This window comes from Alligator mississippiensis, chromosome 1 (genome assembly GCF_030867095.1).
Source record: "Alligator mississippiensis isolate rAllMis1 chromosome 1, rAllMis1, whole genome shotgun sequence".
NCBI classification, from domain to species: domain Eukaryota; kingdom Metazoa; phylum Chordata; order Crocodylia; family Alligatoridae; genus Alligator; species Alligator mississippiensis.
The window spans coordinates 342,067,885-342,089,235 of record NC_081824.1 but is presented as its reverse complement, the minus strand read 5'-3'; the positions used below and the strand labels follow the sequence as shown (position 1 = coordinate 342,089,235).

General features: G+C 41.6%; 1 protein-coding gene across 6 annotated transcripts in view; it reads left to right on the top strand.

Annotated features, from left to right (window-relative positions):
- The window catches only part of VWA3B (von Willebrand factor A domain containing 3B), a 124,064-nt gene that overhangs the window by 41,622 nt on the left and 61,091 nt on the right, over positions 1 to 21,351 (top strand). For all 6 annotated transcript variants that reach the window (XM_019485112.2, XM_019485111.2, XM_019485110.2 and 3 more), the window contains 5 exons: positions 4,393 to 4,531; positions 6,665 to 6,796; positions 9,881 to 9,979; positions 14,712 to 14,894; positions 19,454 to 19,581. In XM_019485112.2, the coding sequence (XP_019340657.1) occupies positions 4,393 to 4,531; positions 6,665 to 6,796; positions 9,881 to 9,979; positions 14,712 to 14,894; positions 19,454 to 19,581 (681 nt within the window). The remainder of the gene's footprint in view (positions 1 to 4,392; positions 4,532 to 6,664; positions 6,797 to 9,880; positions 9,980 to 14,711; positions 14,895 to 19,453; positions 19,582 to 21,351) is intronic.

Sequence of the window (21,351 nt, the reverse complement as noted above, 5' to 3'; positions counted from 1 at the left end):
CCAGCACACCTATAGGTTGGGGAGTGCCCTTCTCAGCAGCTCGGAGGCAGAGAGGGATCTTGGAGTCATAATTGACTCCAAGATGAACATGAGCCGGCAGTATAACAAGGCCATCAACAAGGCCAATCGCACCTTTTCATGCATTAGCAGGTGCGTGACTAATAGAACAAAGGAGGTGATGCTCCCCCTCTATGCGGCACTAGTCAGGCTGCAGTTGGAGTACTGTGTCCAGTTTTGGGCGCCGCACTTCAAGAGGGACGCGGGGAATCTCGAGAGGGTCCAGAGGAGGGCCACTCGCATGATTAGTGGCCTTCATGATAGACCCTACAGGGGGAGGTTGAGAGAGCTGAATCTCTTCAGCTTTCACAAGAGACGGCTGAGGGGAGATCTTGTGGCTGCCTATAAATTTATTAGGGGAGGTCAACGGGGAATAGGGGAAGCGCTGTTTACTAACTCCCCCCAAGGAGTGACTAGGAATAATGGGTGTAAACTAGTTGAGAGTGGATTTAGGTTAGATATTAGGAAGACATTTTTCACAGTAAGGGTGGCCAGGATCTGGAATGGGCTTCCAAGAGAGGTGGTGCTATCACCTAGCTTGGAGGTCTTCAAGAGGAGGCTAGATAGTCACCTGGCTGGGGTCATCTGACCTCGGTCCTCTTTCCTGCCAGGGACAGGGGGTCAGACACAATGATCCATTGTGGTCCCTTCTGACTCTACAATCTATGAATCTGAGAATCCCCCAGGCACTGCCTGGGATAACAAGGAATAACAGCTACAAATTGATTGAGAGCAGGTTCAGGCTTGATATCAGGAGGCATTACTTTACGGTTAGGGCTGCCAGGCTCTGGAATGGGCTCCCAAGGGAGATGTTGCTCTCCCCTACCTTGGTGGGTCTTCAAGAGGAGGTTGGATAGCTATCTGGCTGGGGTATTATAATCCCAGCACCCGTTCCTGCCCAGGGCAGGGGGTCGGACTTGATGATCTGTTCAGGTCCCTTCTGACCCTAGAAACTATGAGACTATGAACTATGATTATCTCACTATACGTCCTCATGGTGGCACTGGCCTCAATTGCAATCCATTGCTTGTCTGAACATAGCTTGTCTGAACACAGCTTGCTCTTGTTAGTTGTACCCTATATTGAAGGGCTAGGAAGGAGGTTAAGCCACTTCTCTCTGACTCTCCCACTCACTCTCTATATCAGTGTTTCTCAACCTTTTTAGACTTCAGGTACTCCTCTGTAATTCCTGTGAATTGAGTGGCACCTTATTTCCAAAACTTATTAGTACAGTGCTTACCTCCCCACACAGAGGCCAGGTAAGGAAGAATGTGTGCTTTACCTTCTCATACGCTGTAACACCCTTTAAAGGATGTCCTGGTGTCCCCGGTTAAGAATCATTGCTTTAATTCAGTGGTGCCCAGCCTTTTTATGCCGGGGGCCAAATGAGCGGTGTCAGGTTGGTCTGTGCACCAGATCCAGTCTGTGGGCCCAGTCTGGTGCTCCCAATCCCACTGTACAGCAGTGGCCCATCTGGGGCTACATGCAGCCACGCAGCAGCAGCCCACCTGGGGCCCAATGCCACTGTATGGGGTTTGGAAATTTGCCACTACTCTCCCTTGCCAAATGTCTGCACTCTACGGGACCTCATGGACCAGATGACGGATCCACAGGATAGATCTTGCCTGCAGGCCAGAGGTTGAGCACCTGTGCTCTAACTTAATCTTGTGGCAGGCCCTGGATTGGATAGCCAGATGCTATCCGCTGTGCCATGGTCCCCGCAGCAGGGCCCTTAAGGGTCTCTAAGATGCATTTTGCTTCTCTAAAGCACAGCACTTCCCAAATATCAGAAAAGCTAATGGCACTTTATCGTGCATCAGCAGATGCATGACGAATAGGTCCAAGGAGGTGATACTTCCCCTCTATCGGGCGCTGGTCAGACCGCAGTTGGAGTACTGCGTGCAATTCTGGACGCCACACTTCAAGAAGGATGGGGATAACCTGGAGAGGGTCCAGAGAAGGACCACTCGTATGGTCAAGGGCCTGCAGACCAAGCCCTACGAGGAGAGACTAGAGAACCTGGACCTTTTCAGCCTCCGCAAGAGAAGGTTGAGAGGCGACCTTGTGGCTGCCTTTAAGTTCATCACGGGGGCACAGAAGGGAATTGGTGAGTATTTATTCACCAAGGCGCCCCCGGGGGTTACAAGAAACAATGGCCACAAGCTAGCAGAGAGCAGATTTAGATTGGACATTAGGAAGAACTTCTTCACAGTTCGAGTGGCCAAGGTCTGGAACGGGCTCCCAAGGGAGGTGGTGCTCTCCCCTACCCTGGGGGTCTTCAAGAGGAGGTTAGATGAGTATCTAGCTGGGGTCATCTAGACCCAGCACTCTTTCCTGCTTATGCAGGGGGTCGGACTCGATGATCTATTGAGGTCCCTTCCGACCCTAACATCTATGAATCTATGAATATGAAAACCTTATCCTGGGGTGGTGTAACTCTGCTCCATTGCTGAAGACTAATGATTAACCTATTGGTATTTGGTGGTTGAGAACTTTTCCTGCTGTAACAGGAACTAACTTTGTTCAAGCATTTTGCCTGTCTTTTTTTCCCCCCACTCAAATTTTCATTGCAGAGTATTGTTTAGCAAAATCCAGCATCTTGTTGTGTTTCTTTGTATTGTAGTGCATTCCAGTGAAAGGTGCCAAAAATCAGTATTTGAGATTTAGGGGACCTTTGACTTCGTGATGTTCCAAATCCAAGAGCATTAGCATAAATTTGCTCTTGAATGCTTTGTGCACTTCTTACAAAATCATATTAGTCTTTCAAATGCTTTTGTGTAATACCTAATGCAAAAATGTTGTTCAGCAACAAACATGACAGAATCCTTTTGTTTTCTATGGAAGCATTCTCTTTTAACTTCCATATCAGGGAATACTCTCCACCCCAGGAGAGAGATCCTGCTCTGAAATGTATGCGGGTAGTAAGGAGACTGTGGGTGCATTTACACGTGCAATTCATTCAAAACATATTATGCTGGATTTTGTTGATCCCGGGTACACCATTTGAATGTGTGCCTGGGACTGCAGCACATTGAGCTGGGTTGGAGCAGCCCCAGCTGGCAGGGGAGCCAGCCTGTCAGCCCCAGGCTGCTCTGACTCAGCTCAATGTGCTGCGGAGGGGATGGTTGTGCATGAGGGTGCTCCAGTGTGGGGCTAGTTGGCAGGCAGCCCTCACAGTAAAGCACCCTTGTGCCCCAGTCCGCCCTGTCAATGTCTACATGTGCATTGCTGAGCATGAAAAAATTCTGCAGCAGGATAGTACTTGTGTTGACAAGGACTAACCTGCATGGAGTTTATTAGTTTCCTGCAGCCTAATAGGGCCACATGTGTAGACTGAGACATTTACTGCAGAGTTAATTAGGCAACTCTGCAGTAAATGTCTCGTGTAGATGAGCCCTGTGGGAAAAACTATAGAGTTTAGCTCTAATTGAGGAATAAATTCCTGTTCCAGAGAACACTTAAGGACACAATTAACTTTAAGCCAGCACTTAAATCCTGTTTATGCTTTATAATTAAGCATGTATTTAGGGCCCCAGTTTGGCAAGGAATTTAACCAAGTGCATAACATTGAGGTTGTTTTACATGCCTAAATTCCTTACTGAACGAAGGCCTTTAGTGGTCTGATTAGGGAAGGATTATAGCAAGTACTTAAAGGCAATTTTACATGTGCTCTGGGTGTGGGGGATGGGGCGGTGCTTTAATTAGAGCAGCTCTGAGAGCTGCTTTAATTAAAGTGCTCCAGTGTCTTGTGTATCAGTTTCCCTACACTTCAAAATGCGCCCCCCACTGCCATTTTGAAGCATGGAGATGCTGATACATGAGATGTGTGAGGCTGCTGGAGTGCAGTAAATACCAGGGATCCTGGTTTTCTCTGATTAAAAAAAAGATCCCAATTTCAGGGGTTACTTTATTTTAGCTATATAGATATATCTATAGCTAGCTATAGATATAGATATGTATGTATGTATGTATGTATTTCTGGTGTTTCATTTTAATCCTGGAAAAATGTGGATTTGGGGTTACAAAAATTGGGGAATTTTTTTATCAGAGAAAACTAGGATCCCTGGTAATTATCATGCTCCAGCAGATTCAATTACAGTGTGTTGGAGCAGCCTCCTGACACATCTAGTCACCCTAGCAGCTTTCCTGACCTGGGACAGGAATATGTTCACAGACCAACAGGAACAGCCAGCTGTCTCTGAGACATACAGCTAGTCTGCAGGTGTCTTTTTTTTCAAATCGTGTTACCTTATTGCTTTATGCTACCTGTTTGGTATCCCAAATCCTATTGAAATACTGCCTTACATTCCATCTTCAGTTGATATATTTTTTCAGGATTAAGTGGCTCCAGCGAGGGAGCAGAGGACTCTTTGGCAACGTGCTTGAAGATCACATCTGTATTCTCATCGATACATCTCAGTCTATGATAGACAAACTGCCATTGGTGAAAGAGAAAATATTTCAGCTCATGCAGGTTTGATAAAATTGCAATTCCAGAGACTTGGTGATTTGCATAATAGTATTAGCATTTATAACCAGTTCAAAGTTTTTAATGTATCCATATAAAAATGAAACCTTTAAAAACAGAACACTTTAATTTATCTAAAATTTTCATTTTCAGTGAAAACTTTCTTAGTTGCCTTCTTTCTCATTTTCATTTTTTCCCCATTGTTGATTTTGATTTGGTTTGTTTATTGCATTTTTTTCAAAACCAACAATTATTGAAAACAATAGATTCCATTTCAGTATGGAAAAAAATAATTCTAAAAAAGATGCCCCAAAGCAAATATTTGAGATAATACCTCTGAAAATTTTTGAAAATTAAAATAGTCTGCCTAACATGCTTCCTTCCAAAATGGAAAGATTTATTATGGTTAATTTTAAAAAGCATATCTACCATAAAAATATTGCCTCTGTTGTTCTTGACTTTGTCTTTGTACCATTATAGAAACCTTTTGCTTTGTTCATGACATGAGTGTGGTTAACACATTCAAAGCTTGATTGTATCTTAGAGCAGGGGTTTTCAACCTTTTTGGGTCAGTGTACCCCTGGTGGCCAGTTGAGAAGGAAGGAGTCCCTGGCGGCCAATCGGCGAGCAGGGGAGGGAGGTCCCCCAGCAGCCGGTCGATGAGTGTGGGGGGGAAGCAGTTGCCAATCAGCGAGCGTGCCAGTGCTGGTGGCATACCCCCGTTTGAAAACCTGTGTCTTACAGGATACAAAAATCAAGGGAAGGCACCAGCTACTAGGAAATCTATGGGCTTTTGTGTGCTTTGGGTCATTCCTGAAACCATTGAAGTACATATCTAACTTCATTCATTTATGCATATTTATTTCACTCACTGAGAGCAACTAAACTCAGAAGTAATTTTGCACGTTCTTACATAGTTACTGAATTCTGGTTTCAGTCTCACAAATTTGTTGATTGGGCCAAATAACAAAGGCCACAACACTATAAGAAATTTTTCAGTTTTCAGAGTTCATTGGGGTGGGCGATGCATGTAACCTTAAGGGTATGTGTAAATGTCTTGTGAATTTGATGCTGTATTCGGTAAGCTATAAGTTATTAAGATATACATTATGCATATATATGGTCAGGCCTGATTGGCTGTATCAGCTCTTGTGTGGTTTCAGAAGCTAAACTGGCAGGCCTGGACAGTACTCAGGTGGAGGACTCCTGAGAATCCCAGTTGCAGAAGGCACAAACCAAAGAATCACGATCATTGAATATTAGACCACAGAAGCTCAATCAGTGATAAGGATTCCTTTGCCCTCATCATTGCTTCTAAGCTAATTTGAAAGGAATCTAGAAGGAAATACAGATACATTTATGTTTAGAGAATATTACTAAGGCTATGAAATTAAATACTCAAATACTAGGAGAAAACAAATATAGTAACCTGTATTGCCTTAATTCAACTTCCTTGTATGGTTTACAATACTGTTTTTAATTACATGATTGCATGTTATTTTTCTCACCCCTGCCTCATTCCACACAATAGACAGTGCTCACTTTAATGAATAGCTGTTAAATAATTCGGGTTTTTTTCATTGTTTAGTGTGTATTCCTCCTTGTGCTGTTTTCTATTCAAAACCTGCTCTAAAGATGAATTATTACATTTCTCATTGGCTGTTCTATGATGCTTATCATTATAATATCCAGCTCTTCACAAATATTAATGAATTCATTTTCACAACACTCTTGTGAGTTGAATGGGTATTATTATCCTCATTTTAAAGATGGAAAAGGGATACACAGAACAGATTAAAGTTAAAAGTGTCTGCTAATTTTCTAGTCCCAGTTTTACTTTCCTCTGTATTGCCAGCCTGGAGGCTCTGAGGCAGACACTTGTCACGGCAAATTTTTGTCCAAAAGTATACATCTTGATAAAATTATGAAGCAAATGTAAATATATGCTTTTAAATGGGTAGTATTGGAAGCTTATTGATGTATAAATATTTAAATATATAGAATAAAATAATATGACTGTACTATATTATATCATCAACTAAACATGAATGAAAAATATTCTTGTGATTATTGCTGTGCAAAGACAACATGTCAGTCTGCTTTACATATTGGGAAAAATCAATGGACTGTCTCTTGCAGGAGCAGCTTAGACACAAAAGCAGCTTTAACTTTGTGAAATTTGATGCTCAAGCAGCAGCTTGGCAAGACAAACTTGCTGAAGTTAATGAAGAGAATTTGCAGGATGCTTGGCTATGGATAAAAGGACTTGAGGTAAAAATTAGAATGTATCAAGAAGCTTGTACTGACTAAGTTATACTTGCATCCCCTGATTCTATAGCTTTTATAACTGAATATTTGATTAGTGAAATCTATCATGAGGCATTTGGAAAGCACTGAGATACAATGGTTAAATAACATTTGGATCTGGAAGACAGGTGTTGGCATGTCATGTCAGCCTTACTGGAGTTTGTATGTAAGGAATTCACTATATAACAAGCAAAACCATTTACTTTTATAATACAGCACATTCGAAATATCACTGTATGTCTCCTACTCCAGTGACTTATATATGAAATGCTGGAGATGAAAGAGTTTAGAATACTACCTAAGGATTCTGAAGCTTCAGACCAATATAAATAACACAATTTAATGTATTTAGCAAATGAGAGCAAAGCACAGGTAAATACATGGAGCGGGGGGGGATACATTGCTAAACTGTGCCTAAGAAGGTACTGATTGTTTTCAGCGTAGGAAATTGAATTTTCAAAGCTTTCTCCAGTCTTTGCTGATAGATCACTGATTTGAATCGTGTGTGTGAGACAGAATCTTGCAAGACTGAGAATATCTTGAAATAGCATATATAGAGTATTACCAATCTTTCATGCGATTAGGAATATCCCTTTTTCCATTGTTGAGTAGGGCTGGCTCCGTGGTTGACTTACTACATTTCTTTCCATGCAGTCAGTTCTAGGTCTTGGAAAAGCAGAGGGAATTGCCTAAGGAGATTTGATGGCCAAACATCACATCTGTTACTGACCCTTAATATATTAAAAACAGCACATGCATTAAATCTGATAACAGAAAGCCAGCTTGAGAATAAAGTTAAAATGAACAGAAGATCACTGTGAATATTAATCAAACAGATTCTTTGATTTCCTGTCTTACTCTTGGGTCCCTTGAGCTTGCACTCAAGAGAAGGGTGATTTGTAAACAGTAACAATTCTCAAAAACCCCTCTAATACTAATGATATCATTTATATCTTAAGTAACAACAATTGATAATTGATAATTGACAATTGACAAGTTACAACAATTGAAATTCAAATGATTGTGCAATCACATCTGCTAGCAAAAACACATAAAAAGTATCGGTGGGTGCGTCTACACGTGATGCTATGTGGCTGTAGCAACACGCTATGGTGATGTAGCATCCTTGGGCAAAAACCATGACACTGTTGCTGCATTGCCATAGTAACACACTCCCTTGGTATAGCGTGTTGCTATGGCACATAGCGGCTAAAAATAACTGTGCGCCACCGGCATGCCACAGTATGGGCTGTTACTGTGCCGTCATTTAGTCATTTAGTACTTCCAAAAGAAAGTACTAAATGACGGCACGGTAACAACAGTGCGATAAGGGCATTTGTAGACGTGTCTAGTGACATGTTTAGTGTAGTGCTACTTCAGAGATTTAGAAATGGTAGAGCTTTTACTCCTAAGGTATTTTCCTGATATTCTCTGGAATTACATTCATCTGTGGACAGATATAACTTTAAACTATTTAAAAAGGTGAGGAGGGAACTTCCTGCAGGAATGTACATTTTGCTGTTCTAACTATCATATCCATCCACTTCTATACTGGTTTAGGGTATGGACAGACATAATACTTGAACTGTTTCAAACATGTCATTTACTGGTAAACAGTTCACAGTTGTCCTAGTTTAGAGGTATCTGCACATAAACTGCCAAGGGTTCTAAGTAAACTGCTAAGGGTTCTAGGAACTGCAATACTGTACGAGGGGTTTGACAGCATGCCTTCCAGTGGCAAGTACTCTGGTAGTCCATTAGTCAGGGAGGAAGATTCCAATTGGCTGACGCCAAGGAAGGAATTGCAGTTGCAATTTTCTGACCTCTCTACTCACTAACATTGAGTTCAATAAAGAACATTCCTGCATATTACCAAAATCTGTGTGGTGGTACCCTCCTGCAGGTGCCCAGATATGTGTGTGTGTGGGGAGCATCTGCCCAGACCCTTGCTTTTGGGTCCCCTAGAGCTGGGTGATCTGGGGCTGTCACAGCTTTCTTGAGAGCACTTTCCCCTAAGCCACTCATATCAATTTTTTTCAATTCCTGGTAATATATTCAGGGTTTGGGGCATCACTGACTGACTTGGGGATAAAAGGGTGGCCAGTTGGTTGGGGAGATGCCTGGAGCCCAGCTTCTCCCTTCCATTGGGGGCTGAGTGCTTCAGGGGTTGCCCAAGGTCTCTGGTTCTGGCTGCCGCTTTAAGGCAAATTTCTGTAGGGATGGCCATCTGGGAAGGTGCCTGGACCTCTGCTTCTGGGTCCCCAGATGTTAACAATTGCCTCTCCTTTTTAATAGTCTTGATGTGCCTCTCCTTTTTAGTAGTCTTGATGTGTGATTAATCAAGCTAACCTTTCTTAGGGCACTGTTGCTGTCTGCTAGCTACTCCTGGCCTATTTCACAGTCTTTTTAGCACTCTCTTCAGCTCTTTTCAGAATCCTAGATCTGTCTATGGAGATAAGTTTTCAGCAACAGCTAGGATTCCAGCTTTAGTTATGCAGGAAAAGGAGGGTGGGCACCTGAAGATTAGAGTCTGTCCCTGCTCTGTCATCATAACCCTGGAAATAATCTTTTTTCTTCATTCTGGCTTTAAGAACAAAGTGCATGTTATATTCGGGAGTGGGTTGTATGCAAGAAAATATGCTATATGTTAAGGGAGCAGACAGAGGTTGTAGGAGAAAGGCAACCGGTACTAGAAGTAGGAAGGTTTAATAAAACCACATCCCCTACCTTGGACCTTCTTGCCTCTATGTTGTCTCCTATTGCTTGCTTTTCCTCGTACAACTCCTACTTGTTTGACATCTCATAACATGCTTGTTTGCACAGCTGTTGAACATGGAATTAATGCAAATTATGCTACTTGACTACATGCATCTATTTTCTGACTGATGGGCACCTAATATTTATACTGTCACTGTAGAATGTTACTGTAACTGCTTCCCTAGATTAGTTATGCCATGCACTGTTTTAAAATATGAAGAATAGAGTTAACAGTCCATTTAGGAGTTTAACGGTATTTTGTGTGTGCTTTCTCTTTCTGGGGGTCTTTAGGTTGGAAGTTCTACCAATACACTCAGTGCTCTTCAAATTGCTCTTGCTGATCATGATGCTGAAGCCATTTATCTTCTTACGGATGGGAGGCCTGATCAGGTATTTGTGAAGTAAGAAAATAGGAGTGGTGTGTTGAGTGGATGATAGTGGCAGGAAGCTAAAACAAAAGTGAATACAGTGCACATGAAATCCAGGAATCTCATCAGGGTTCAGATAGAAGTGCAGATCCTAGATGTAACTTAGAAGGATTTTTGCAAAGCGTTCTGAGTTACTGTGTTACCCCAGACCAAACAGAAGTTCACTGTTAGTTCCAGGGAGGAGGGGACTTTAGCTGTGGGTTGGGAGCCTGCAGCCAGGTTCCCATAGCAATGGCCAAGGCTTTCTGCCAGTGCTCACTGTTTTCAGAATGAGAGGGGGGAAAGGCAGAGGATGGAGGTCATTCTTGGGGTTCCCCAGCTGGTGCTGAAGGGTAGGGTGGGTGAATTGGAGTGCTCCACCTTGGGTGGGGGGGACTGCAATACACCTGCCCCACCCTCCAGGGGGGGCTGAAAACCCCCCAGACGGAACTCCCTTTGCTCCCTTTTCCCCTCCCATTTTGAATCAGAATGATTCTGAAAACAGCAACAGGGCTTTGCAGACACAAGTTACAAAAGACGCTACATTTTGTAACATCTGTATTTGATGCCTGTCAGATTTTCACCCAATTTGCCATTTTTGAAGCTGTTTGCAGTCATGCAATCATGTCTGGTCACAGCTATAAACTGCTTTTTGTGGCCAGATCAGGCAAAAATTGGCACTTCTGTCTTAACCTTCAGCCTTGGCGGTTGTCTGTTATAGAGCTGATCAGTTATGCCTCTAACCTAGTGATGACATTGGTGGTAAAGCGGGGTTATGTTCTGAATTCATTTACAGCAGTTCATGTTAAGAGATATGGATTACAATTTAATCTGTAAGAAGTTTTTTAATCAGCTGGTAATTGCTAAAAGGGACTAAAAGGGCATCCTAAGCTCCATATTTAGATTCTTTGTTGAAGAGTGTCCTGACCTACTGCTGATAGAAATATTCTAATTAATTAAATGGAGAAATCTTGAAACGTAGTACTACATTTAAATGTAAAGTACTACACTTAATGAACAGTTCAGTACAACACTTTTCCCTGCAAATAACACATAAGAGTATGGTTGTGTATCCTCTCTCGTCCCTTTATGGCAGGTATATGAGGGATATTCCACCCCTAAACACTAGGAAATAAATGTTTTACTGGTAATTGTAGGCAGAAAATTAACTGTTGAGTAAAAATTTCCTGGAGTTTTTAAAAGTATTTTGTCATGTCAAGTGATCATCCGTTCATATTGTATAGAATAGTTCTAATTTTTCATATTTGGTCAAATTATCTCATACCATCATAATTCTGGAATGCTACATTCATTTAAATGGATTTAACTCTCAATTTAAATGGAAGTGAGATCAAAATTTTGCCTAGAATGCATGTTATGTATGCAGTTTATCTTAAACTCAAACCAGCTGAGAGTTTGATAGGCTATAATGTAGCGGCCAAAACTAGAAACATATAAGTGCTATAAATGAGACGGAATTGAAATTTTAAACTTCATAGTGAAAGCTAGCTACATTGATATGGACAACAGCATAAGAATGCAGCAGGTGCTGGGGTGGGGGAGTGGGCTGTCTCATACAGGGCATTGATGACTTCAGGTTGCAACTGTTGCAGCAGTTGTATAGTTGTGGCAAAAGCTGTTTTTTACACCCTTACCCCAATCAGTTGTCCCTGTTGCCCTGCCCTAGTTATGCTACACGATATGAGTGTTTTTGAAATACTGTATTTATCTAGGAAAATTCATCTCAGGGGCAGGATTTGGCATATGGCAAAATCCTGCTTTTAGTTAGATTAATAACTGCTGCAAAAGGTATATAAAGTGAATCGCAAAAATAAAATGAAACCCAGGAAAAAGTGTTAAAGGCTTCCATATGTGTTTTTTTTGGTTTTGTTTCTCCTCTGTGCCTTGGTTAGAATGACTTGGTCCCACCCACAAGACAGATTTCAATTGCTGATTTCAATTGCTGATTTTAATAGGGATTAAATCAGCAAACAAGAAGGGTTAATTTGAATATTTTAATCTTTTGTGCTTTAACTTTTAGTTATTTTCCTAAAAATGATTGGTCATTCTCAAAACACTGAATTGTAACTAAATGTAAACATTGCATTATAACATGGGCATCAAACTCATTTAGCTTCTCTGTTTGGAAGATTAGCGTGGGCCCGGTTTACAGGCCAGATCTGGAACACAGAGCCGTGTCAGTCAAGAACTGCCCACCGGGCCAGAAATTTTGGTGGTGGGGCAAGTGACAGCTGTGTTAATTCCTGTGCCCTCAGAGACACAGCAAACACCACTCATTCTGGTGCCAAATTTCTGACCTGTGAGCAGCCCTGCAGATCAGATGACATGGTTCCACAGTCTGGATTCAGCTTGTGGGTTGGGAATTTGGTGATGGATGAGCAGTGGCTGCTGCAGGTCTCAGAGTCTTGCCAAAGTTGCTGATGCTTGCCGTGCTGTCATGGGGCAGTCCCACAAGCCAGATGGCATGGCTTCATGAGCTGGATCTAGCCCACAAATCTTATCTTTGAAACCTTTTCACCACAGATAGATGTAACAATTTTAGCAATATTACAAGATACTGTTAATAAGCTGCTTCTTTTTAAAGAAAATGTTTGTGTTCCAAGCCAAATCAGCCAAATCAAGTCCAAATCCATGAGTCAGTCCAGAACCATAAGTGGCCCTACAAACCGGCAACCATCCTCTATCCCCACCAGGGGCTTCAGATATTTCCAAAGTCTTTTGGCAGGCATCCTACATGCAGGCCCAAACCCAGAGGCTTGGGGTTCGGATGACCCCAAGTTTTACCTGCCCTCAGCGATATGACCACCAGAGCAAGCTAGGGAGGAGACCCTTATTTAAAAAAAATGGGCTTTAAGCACCGACACCTCAGTGGGTACTAAACCACGCCAGAAGAACAGTTATCCCTGGGAATGCTTAAGGAAAACTCCCTTCATGGACCCAGATACATAGTGTTTCCCGTGCTGTAACAGGCAAAAGATTATGTGATACTGTTAATAAGCTTTTTTTTTCTTGGAAAAAAAAAATATATATATATATGAGGTTATATATATCTACACTCCGAGCATCACTCCACAAAGAAAAATCATAACCCATTACAAAAACTGCACCTGCGCAGCCCGCACACCCATACAAAGCTGTTATGCAGCTGTTTCCTCTACATGATTCATGCGTGCAAGTAGCAATACAAGCATATTAGGGCTGTGTGAAATTTTGTTGGCTGTTTCATTTCGACACTGTTTTGACTCATTTCAAGGTCAAAACAGCAAAATCAAAATGAAACAAAGGGCTGAGAAACAGCCTCGAAACAAAACGAGGCTAGTCTAAATGTTTCAGAAGTAAAAATGTTTTGGCCATAGCGTTGGGGAAACGAACTCAGCTCAGCTGGGCTGACTTCCCATCCCCAGTGTGATCTAGTGCTGGGGATGGAGAGGCAGCCCAGCTGGGCTGACTTCCCACCCCAGTGTCATCTAACACTGGGGATGGGAATGGGCTGACTTCACGTCCCCAGCAAAACATCAAAACACCATCGAAACAGCCTCTCTGTTTCAATGGAACAGAACAGAATGGAACAGTTGTTTCGAATCAAATTGAAATTCAAAACAGAATGTTGTTCTGTTGAACCGCCGAAACTCAAGGCAAAACAGAACAGTGCTGTTTCACACAGCCCTAAACCATATTAAAATGGCTCCAGCTTTAGCCATACTTTTTTCAGGTTAGGGTAAGTTAGCTCATTTGTACTGCTGTAGCATCATGTAGATTTTACAGGCATAACAGCTGTTGTGTGCTCCTGAGCAGTAGCAGTACCTCCTCCTTTTATGAAGTAGCTAAATGTATGTTGTCCATATCTGACATCAAAAATGTATGCTGTGGTTATGGGTATATGAATGAGTTACCATGAGGTATGCCTGGGTGTGAATTTGCATTCACTTAAACAGCACTTAATTTTTTTTGATTAGTTTAATAAAGCTACCTTAAATGTTTCAAACATATTTTTAATTGAAAACTGATTTTTAAACATAGGAAGTGTTGTTTTCAGTAGTGAATTGAACTGGTAGTTTCAGATTACTAGGTCCTTCAAAATTTCAGAATGAGCAATCTTCTATTTGTGCACCCAGTCTTAATTTATAGATTGGAAGAAAAATAAAAGCTTTCTGGTTGTCCCAGTCCTAACTGATGTCTTAACTTTGAATGGCCCAGTAATTAAATATAAGTAATTGATTGAACTAAAGCAAAGAATGTATTTTTCTGTACTTAGAGAAGAGCCTACCCCTGTTAAAAGCTAGTTTAGCATTTCATCAACTTTGGGTTCAGGTACTTATCCAGTGACTTTCCTTCATTCAGTGGTTTAGCTTACTTCAAAACTTCCAGAGCAAACATGAACTGCTTTACATGTCTTGCAAAATATATATTTAAAGTAAAATAATATAAATTTAATTAGCCTATAGTTAATTTATGTCTGAAATTAGGCTGTCATAATTGTAAATTTAGTTGATAGTTCATTTTTAAAATGAAAAATGTACTTCATTTAAATGTTAAAAATCCAATTAAAATATTATATTTTTATCATTTTTGCCTACAAGCAACTATATTGCTTATGAAATCCTGGACACATTCTATAAAGAGTTTGCTAGGTATCATATTTCATACATTTTTTTTGTGCATTTTCCATTTTTTTTTTTTTTTTTTTTTTACAGCCACCAAAATCAATTTTGGCTCAAGTTCATCTTCATCATAAGGTTCCTATTCATACCATATCTTTCAACTGTGATGATACAGAGGCTAATAAATTTTTGCATGAATTGTCTACTGAGACAGGTGGACGGTTTCATTATTATAACATTTATTTGAGGGATCCTGAATCTCCAGAGCCAATTGTGGTGAGTAGTTCAAATTAAATATGAGAGTTGGATTCTTCATGGCATATGAGAGACAAAAGGGCGTGCAAAGATACAATTTGGTATTATAAGTGTACTGGTAAAACAAGAGTATAATAATTTCTTTCCATTCAGGATTAAAGCATTTTAAAGTACTTAGTCTGCAATTTCTCAGCAACAGAATTTTATTAAGTCATATCAAAACTTTTCAAGGTCAAACATATACCGCTGCTGCTAGTGTAAAATCAGTGTAAAGGAGATATTTAGCTCTGGAAAAGATGCATGCAATTCCTTGTATCTCAAAAAGGAGTTAAACTGGTTTACAGCTGGATTAAAATGAATCTAAGATTTGTATGCTAACAGTATTGTTTCAATTAATGAGAGCTAAAGTGAATTTGAAGCCCTAAAAGTTTGACATACAGTTGCCATTGGGGAGACATGTGTAACCATTACATTTATAAAGTAGCACTGACGCATCAAGTGTAACTAACAAGCTTAGCCTAAAAATCCCCAATAGTAAATTTCCTAATGGATTCACAGTAACAGTCATTTTAATTAAAGTGAGTGCTCTCAGTTAATTAATTCTCCAAACTCAAGGAGAAGGGTAAGCCAACCCAAGTCTACAATTAGGAACAAGACAGTAGTAGTAATTTTTGAATTTCACAGATAGTAAGTCAGAGATGCTAGACTAGAACTAACACAATTTAAAATATTCTATAGGAGGTACTAGATGCTCTAAGGCAGGGGTGTTTAACTAATTGAATATGGACTGTGGAGCTTCTCAGGGGCCAGATCCAGACTACAAGTGATAGTGGCAGCATTAATCCACACAGCTGTCAGAGCATTGTTTCGACACAGCTCTGAAACTCAGTGAGTTGACAGCACTGCCATTTCCCTCCCTTTTTCCTCTGCTACCAATCTTAGTTATCAGGAGTGATTCAAACTCCAGATTTTGATGGTGAGTGAGAGAGAAATTAACTCCTTGGACTCCAGAGCTGAGCCAAAACAGTGGAGATAAATTATTTTATGGTAGCTGTGGTGATGAGCCCACAGCAGAATCTGGCTTGTGGAGGTGGGTGGTCCATCCCATGAGAAGCCATGAGAAGCCCTGTATGCTAATGACACTGTTTCTCAGGCCTTTTGTTTGACACTTAAAGCTGTGTAAAACAAGCTTTAAGTAGGATGGTGAGGGTTAAAACATTCAAATAGACTCTTGAGTCATTTCAACCAATGCAAAGAATTTTTTGATTAATTGGCAAAACCAGATTAATAGCTGAGGAAAATCATAATCTTATGAGATGGATCTTGACTGCCGCAAAGCAAGGCTGGCCAGGCTTCTGCTTCTACAGCAGGGGGTTTCTTCAGCAGTCCAACAGACACACACAGTCTGGTGGGTATCCAGTCAGAGCTTATCTAACCATAGAAGTTCTCCCAAATGCCCTCCAGCCTGTGTCCAGTATTTATAGATGGATGGTAATCATAGTCTCAGTATTCTAAGGAATGATCTCTGATTGGCTTTATTTAAAGTTCTTTGTTTCACTGGAACTTTCAGAACTGGATTAAACTAGATTTTTTACAAACCTGGAAGATGTCACAATTGGGATACATATCCTGCAAATGCAAAAAGGGTGAAGGGAAACAAGTTTCTTATCTTCTTCCATTCCTTATTTATACTGGTCTGTTACTTCTTCACTTTAGTTTATGATTAGGCATGATTTGCATTCTTATATCTAAGCATCTACTGTTAGCAAGACGATAACATTCAATACATTTGGTCCTTTTCTCTAATGTTAATAGAGTTAATAGATAAGTAAGGTTGGATAGTCCCTTGTTTTCCACAGATTGTTGTCTAAATATAAATGTGTTTCTACTTTTCACATATCACAACACTCCCTTTTGAGTAGGGTGTTTATTTATGGTTGTCAAGGTGGGCACTTATATACGTGATGGGGGTTTAGTCCTCAGGGTCTTATTCTATGCCCCCTGGATTGAAGTGGCAGGGCATAGAATAAAACGTTGAGGACTAAACCATTTCAATTTTTTCATCATGTTATAGTGAGGGGCCCGATCCTTTTTTTTTTTTGAGCTGGAGAATGCCCCTGAGCTGTGGGGCCCCCCAATTCTTCCCTTTGTGGTGGTGGCACCCCGTGATGCCACCCAGACAGGCTGCTAGCAGGCCGGGTGCTGCCCCAGCTTGGAGGCAGCACCCGGCCTAATCCAACTTTTCCCCCAACCCCAAGCTGGGGCAGCACCCGGCCCACTAGGAGCCTAGCTGGGCAGCCCCAGGGACTACTGCCACTGCAGAGGGAGGGACCAGTGCCCCTGCAGCTCAGGGGCTGCTTGGCCCACAGGCAGCTCACCTCTCAGCTGCGGGAAAGGTGGGCAGGCTCTGTTGAAGGAGGAAAAAAAAAAAGTATCAGGCCCCTTACTACTTCTGCCTTCAGCAGGTGCATGTGGCTGGCAGGATGCCTGGGGCTGCCTGGGAATGGGCTGGGTTGCCCCTGGGGCAGTGTGGGGAGGCAGCAGGATGGCGGCTGGGTTGCTGGAGGCCAGAGAAAGCAGATGGAGGGTGCTGGAAGCCTGGACAGGCTGCTGTCTGGCTGGGTGCTGCCTTAGCTTGGAGGCACCTGATTGAACACTTCCCCAAGCCCACCCGGGATTCCAGCACCCCATATACCATCACCACGGCCTTCTCTGGTGGCCAGTATACCCAGCTTGCCCCTGGGGCAGTGTGGGGAGGTGGCAGGAGTGCATCTGAGTATGCTGGTGGCCAGAGAAGGTGGTGGGGATGCTGCATGGGGCACTGGAAGCCCGGATGGGCTTGGGAAAGCATTGGATCAGGTGCCTCTGAGCTGGGACAGCACCTGGCCAGCTAGCAGCCTGCTTGGACTTCCTGTGCCCCATACACCATCCCTTCTCCAGCCACCAGCAAACCCAGCCACCCTCCTGCCACCTTTCCACGCTTCTGCAGGCAAGCCAGCCCATTCCTGGTCAGCCCTAGGAGTCTTTCCACCTGCAGGAGCCTGCTGAAGGCAGAAGCAGCGAGGGGCCTGATCCTTTATTTTTGTGGAACATGCCTGCCTCTCTTGTGGCTGGAGGGCAAGCTGACAGCTGCATTGTTGCAGTTTGCAACATTACAAACTAAGCTACATCAGGAAGTATTTTAGTTTGCAATGATGCAAACTCATTTAAAATCCCCCAAACATTTGCACATCTACAGTATGATGCCATTAAGTCACACAAAGTTACATTTTTGTCACATGTACATGGTAATGGCATCACGTGTACAAGCACCCAGTCTCTCACGTCTTACAGGTTTTACCTTGAAATGTAAATGTAGCTTCTTGCTTTCCTGTTTAAGTAAGCAGTTTGGTAACTTTCCCCTGCTCAGGTCTGTCATGTAGCTCCAGCATCAGAGGGCCCATTACATGTAATGACTAATGTCAGTTCTCTGCTAACTACATATGTCACAAATGTCAGTTCTGTGCCAACACCCTACTATACAGAGTCAGTTTATGTGATTATGTACATGGCAGAGAGGTGGGAAGGATGGCCACATTTTGTGCTTTTGGCCTAGTGAGGCAATTAAGGTCATCATCAGATTTGCTACCTGTCCCAAAAGAGTCAAAATCAGCTCACTTCAAGACTATCTTTATGGCCTGTCATTTTGCCCTAGCTTTTGGAGAGACAGGTCTGTAATAAAGGTGGGATTTGTCTCATGGAACAGTTTGGTATTCATCTCTTACAGGTTACTTATTTATTGTGTTAAGGTTTAGGGACTCTACTGATCTTCTGTTTCCTTGGGCTTTTATTTAATTTAGAAGTGGTAAGTTCTAGGATGGCTTTAGCCCCCTTTCCACCTGCCTTTTTATATTATCCTTAATATAAATGGGCAATACTAAAGAATATCTAAAGGACAGAAATGAGATGGTATGAGAATATTATGCATATGTTCATAATGGAAATGTAGGAAATTAACAATGAAGAATGAGTAAATGAATATGGCAGTAGTTTACATCAGAAATGATTTATGGAAGATTCTCCACTGCCTTCTACTTTGTGTCTGTGCAGAGTTGGTTTAAAATTCTATCATTCTGATCTGGCAGTGTTTTGTACCCAGTCCACACACACTTTTTTCAGGTAGAGGATGACACCCAGGCCCATGTCAAAACTAACAACAGATAAAGCAAAGCATATATAACTAAATCAGATATTCTACTGTTTATAATATGGCTATATAAATTTCTTTGGACCATATAAGAGCGTTTCAAAAGGGACAAGCGGTTTGCTAGGAAATTCCAGTGTTGTTCTTCTAATTAAATCTAATTAAATTGCATGTGTTGTATTTGTCCTGTTTTTGCCATCAGTTTGCTTATTATACTGAGAATGTGAGCAAAGAGGAAGTCTGTAAAGAAAATAATTCAGCACAACCAAAACTTAATCCCATCTTTCTAGTTGAATAAATACCCAAACTTACTTTCAGAATTTGGATTGTTTCAGTTAAGAAATGAAGCATGTGTTAAATGTAATTGCAATAATGCATTTGCTTTGTATTTTGTCAGAGTGAAGATATATGCCTTTTAAAAAGAGAAATTGAACAGGGGAAGAAAGATCTAGAGAAAGTGAAGGCTTTCCATGCTGAATGTTTGATGATAGATTGGTGTAATGGAGAAAAAGAGCCTGAAAACAAGTATGTCCTCAACTGTCTCTATCCCTCAGGATGCTCTCTGGGTGACTCTGTCTATCTGTTGCATTTTTTGTCTTGTTCCACATTTTCCAGCTGATGACATCCCAGAAACAGTTTCCATTTGCAAGGAGAAATTGAAAATACTTTAATTGGCATTTTCAAAAGAATCAAACTATTTTATAGTAGGAAAAGAGGTGCCTGGGAAAATATATTTAAAAAATGTAATACAGTGAACTGGAATAAAATGGAATGCAATCAGGACCAATAACAAGAATCAGTGTAGGGCAGGGGTAGGAGCTTTTTGCCACCTGGGCTCTATCCCAGAAGTCTCTTCCCTTTCCTGCTCCAAGTAGCTGACTGCCAGATTTCCAGCCTCTCTGCAGCAAGTGTAGGCTCATATGCTGCAGAGCAGCAGGCTCTATATAATAGAGGGAAACTTTGTGGAACTAAGGGGCTGTGTGGCATGGCTCTATGACACCAATCCCCCATGCTGGATCAGACCTCATCTGGCCTGAGTGCTGTAGGTTGCTGACTCCAGGTGCACATTGTGGCTAGGGACAGACATTACACATAAACTGTTTTAAGTGATGAGAAATTGGTTTAAACCTCTAACAGAACAGACATTCAGTGCACATAAACAAGTCTAAAAATGTCTGAAACCGGTTTGAGATAAACCTGGTTGAATGTAGTATCAGACTTAACTGATTTGGGGCAAACCAGTTTATGCAATGTCTGTCCCAGACCAGGAGTATTTGCTGCCTCTAGCAGATGAGACTCTTGCTCTCTTTGCCCTGACTGGTTAGCTAAAATTTGTAGCATCTGGATGGAGCTGGCTGGGAATTTTTGTAACTAAAATGGTCTTTTCTGTGGAGCTGTTTGTCTTTGTAATTATACATCCATTGGACCAGAGAAAACATGAGCCATTTATTTCATATGTTTCAGTGCTGGGGCATAGAAGGCTGAAATTCAAGTCCAGTCAAAGTTGAAACCTGTGTGTGTGTGTGTGTGTGTGTGTGTGTGTGTGTGTGTGTGTGTGTGTGTGTGTGTGTGTGTGTGTGTGTGTGAGAGAGAGAGAGAGAGAGAGAGGGAGATATCTTTGAAAGCTCTTTGGTTTGATTTGGAAAAGAAGTTTTTTTGAAATTGTGGAATTTTTCATGGGATATGTAGATTTTTTTCCCCATATAGTTTTACTTACAGATTGTTCCCATTAGAGGGAGCTGTTTCTCTGATGCATTATAGTTTATTTTCAAGGAAAGTACATAAAGTCTTATTTTCCTGAACGAAGTAGGAAACAAACAGGAGTGAATTCCTCTGGTCAGCAGAGAGTCTGAAGACTCACTCAGATCAGCACTTTCCTCAGACTGTTTCTCTCAGCTTTGCCCTTGGGGGTACACTAGAAGTGTGTCTCCGGCTACGTGTTAGCTTTTCTGCTCTCATCTCTGCCTGCTTCCATGGTGTTTTTGGTGTTCTTCTCCCCTATATAGAGCACAAAATCAGTCTTTGACCCACATGTGGGTTTTCAGACATCCAGGATATCACTTGAACTGCCTAACCCAGCCACTGCTCAGGTTTGCTTGGGGTTTAGTTCTTGGGCAGTAGTTATTGATTATTTTAGCTGCTAATAAACAAAGGGGAATGTAAGTGTTAATTCATTTAGCCAGAATATAATGCACAGCAACTACAACCATGTGTTTTCTCAACCGTTAGCATAATGGTACTTACCTTAGGGGTCGGACATACTTTTCCTTTTTAAGTGGTGATCTTTTGAAAACA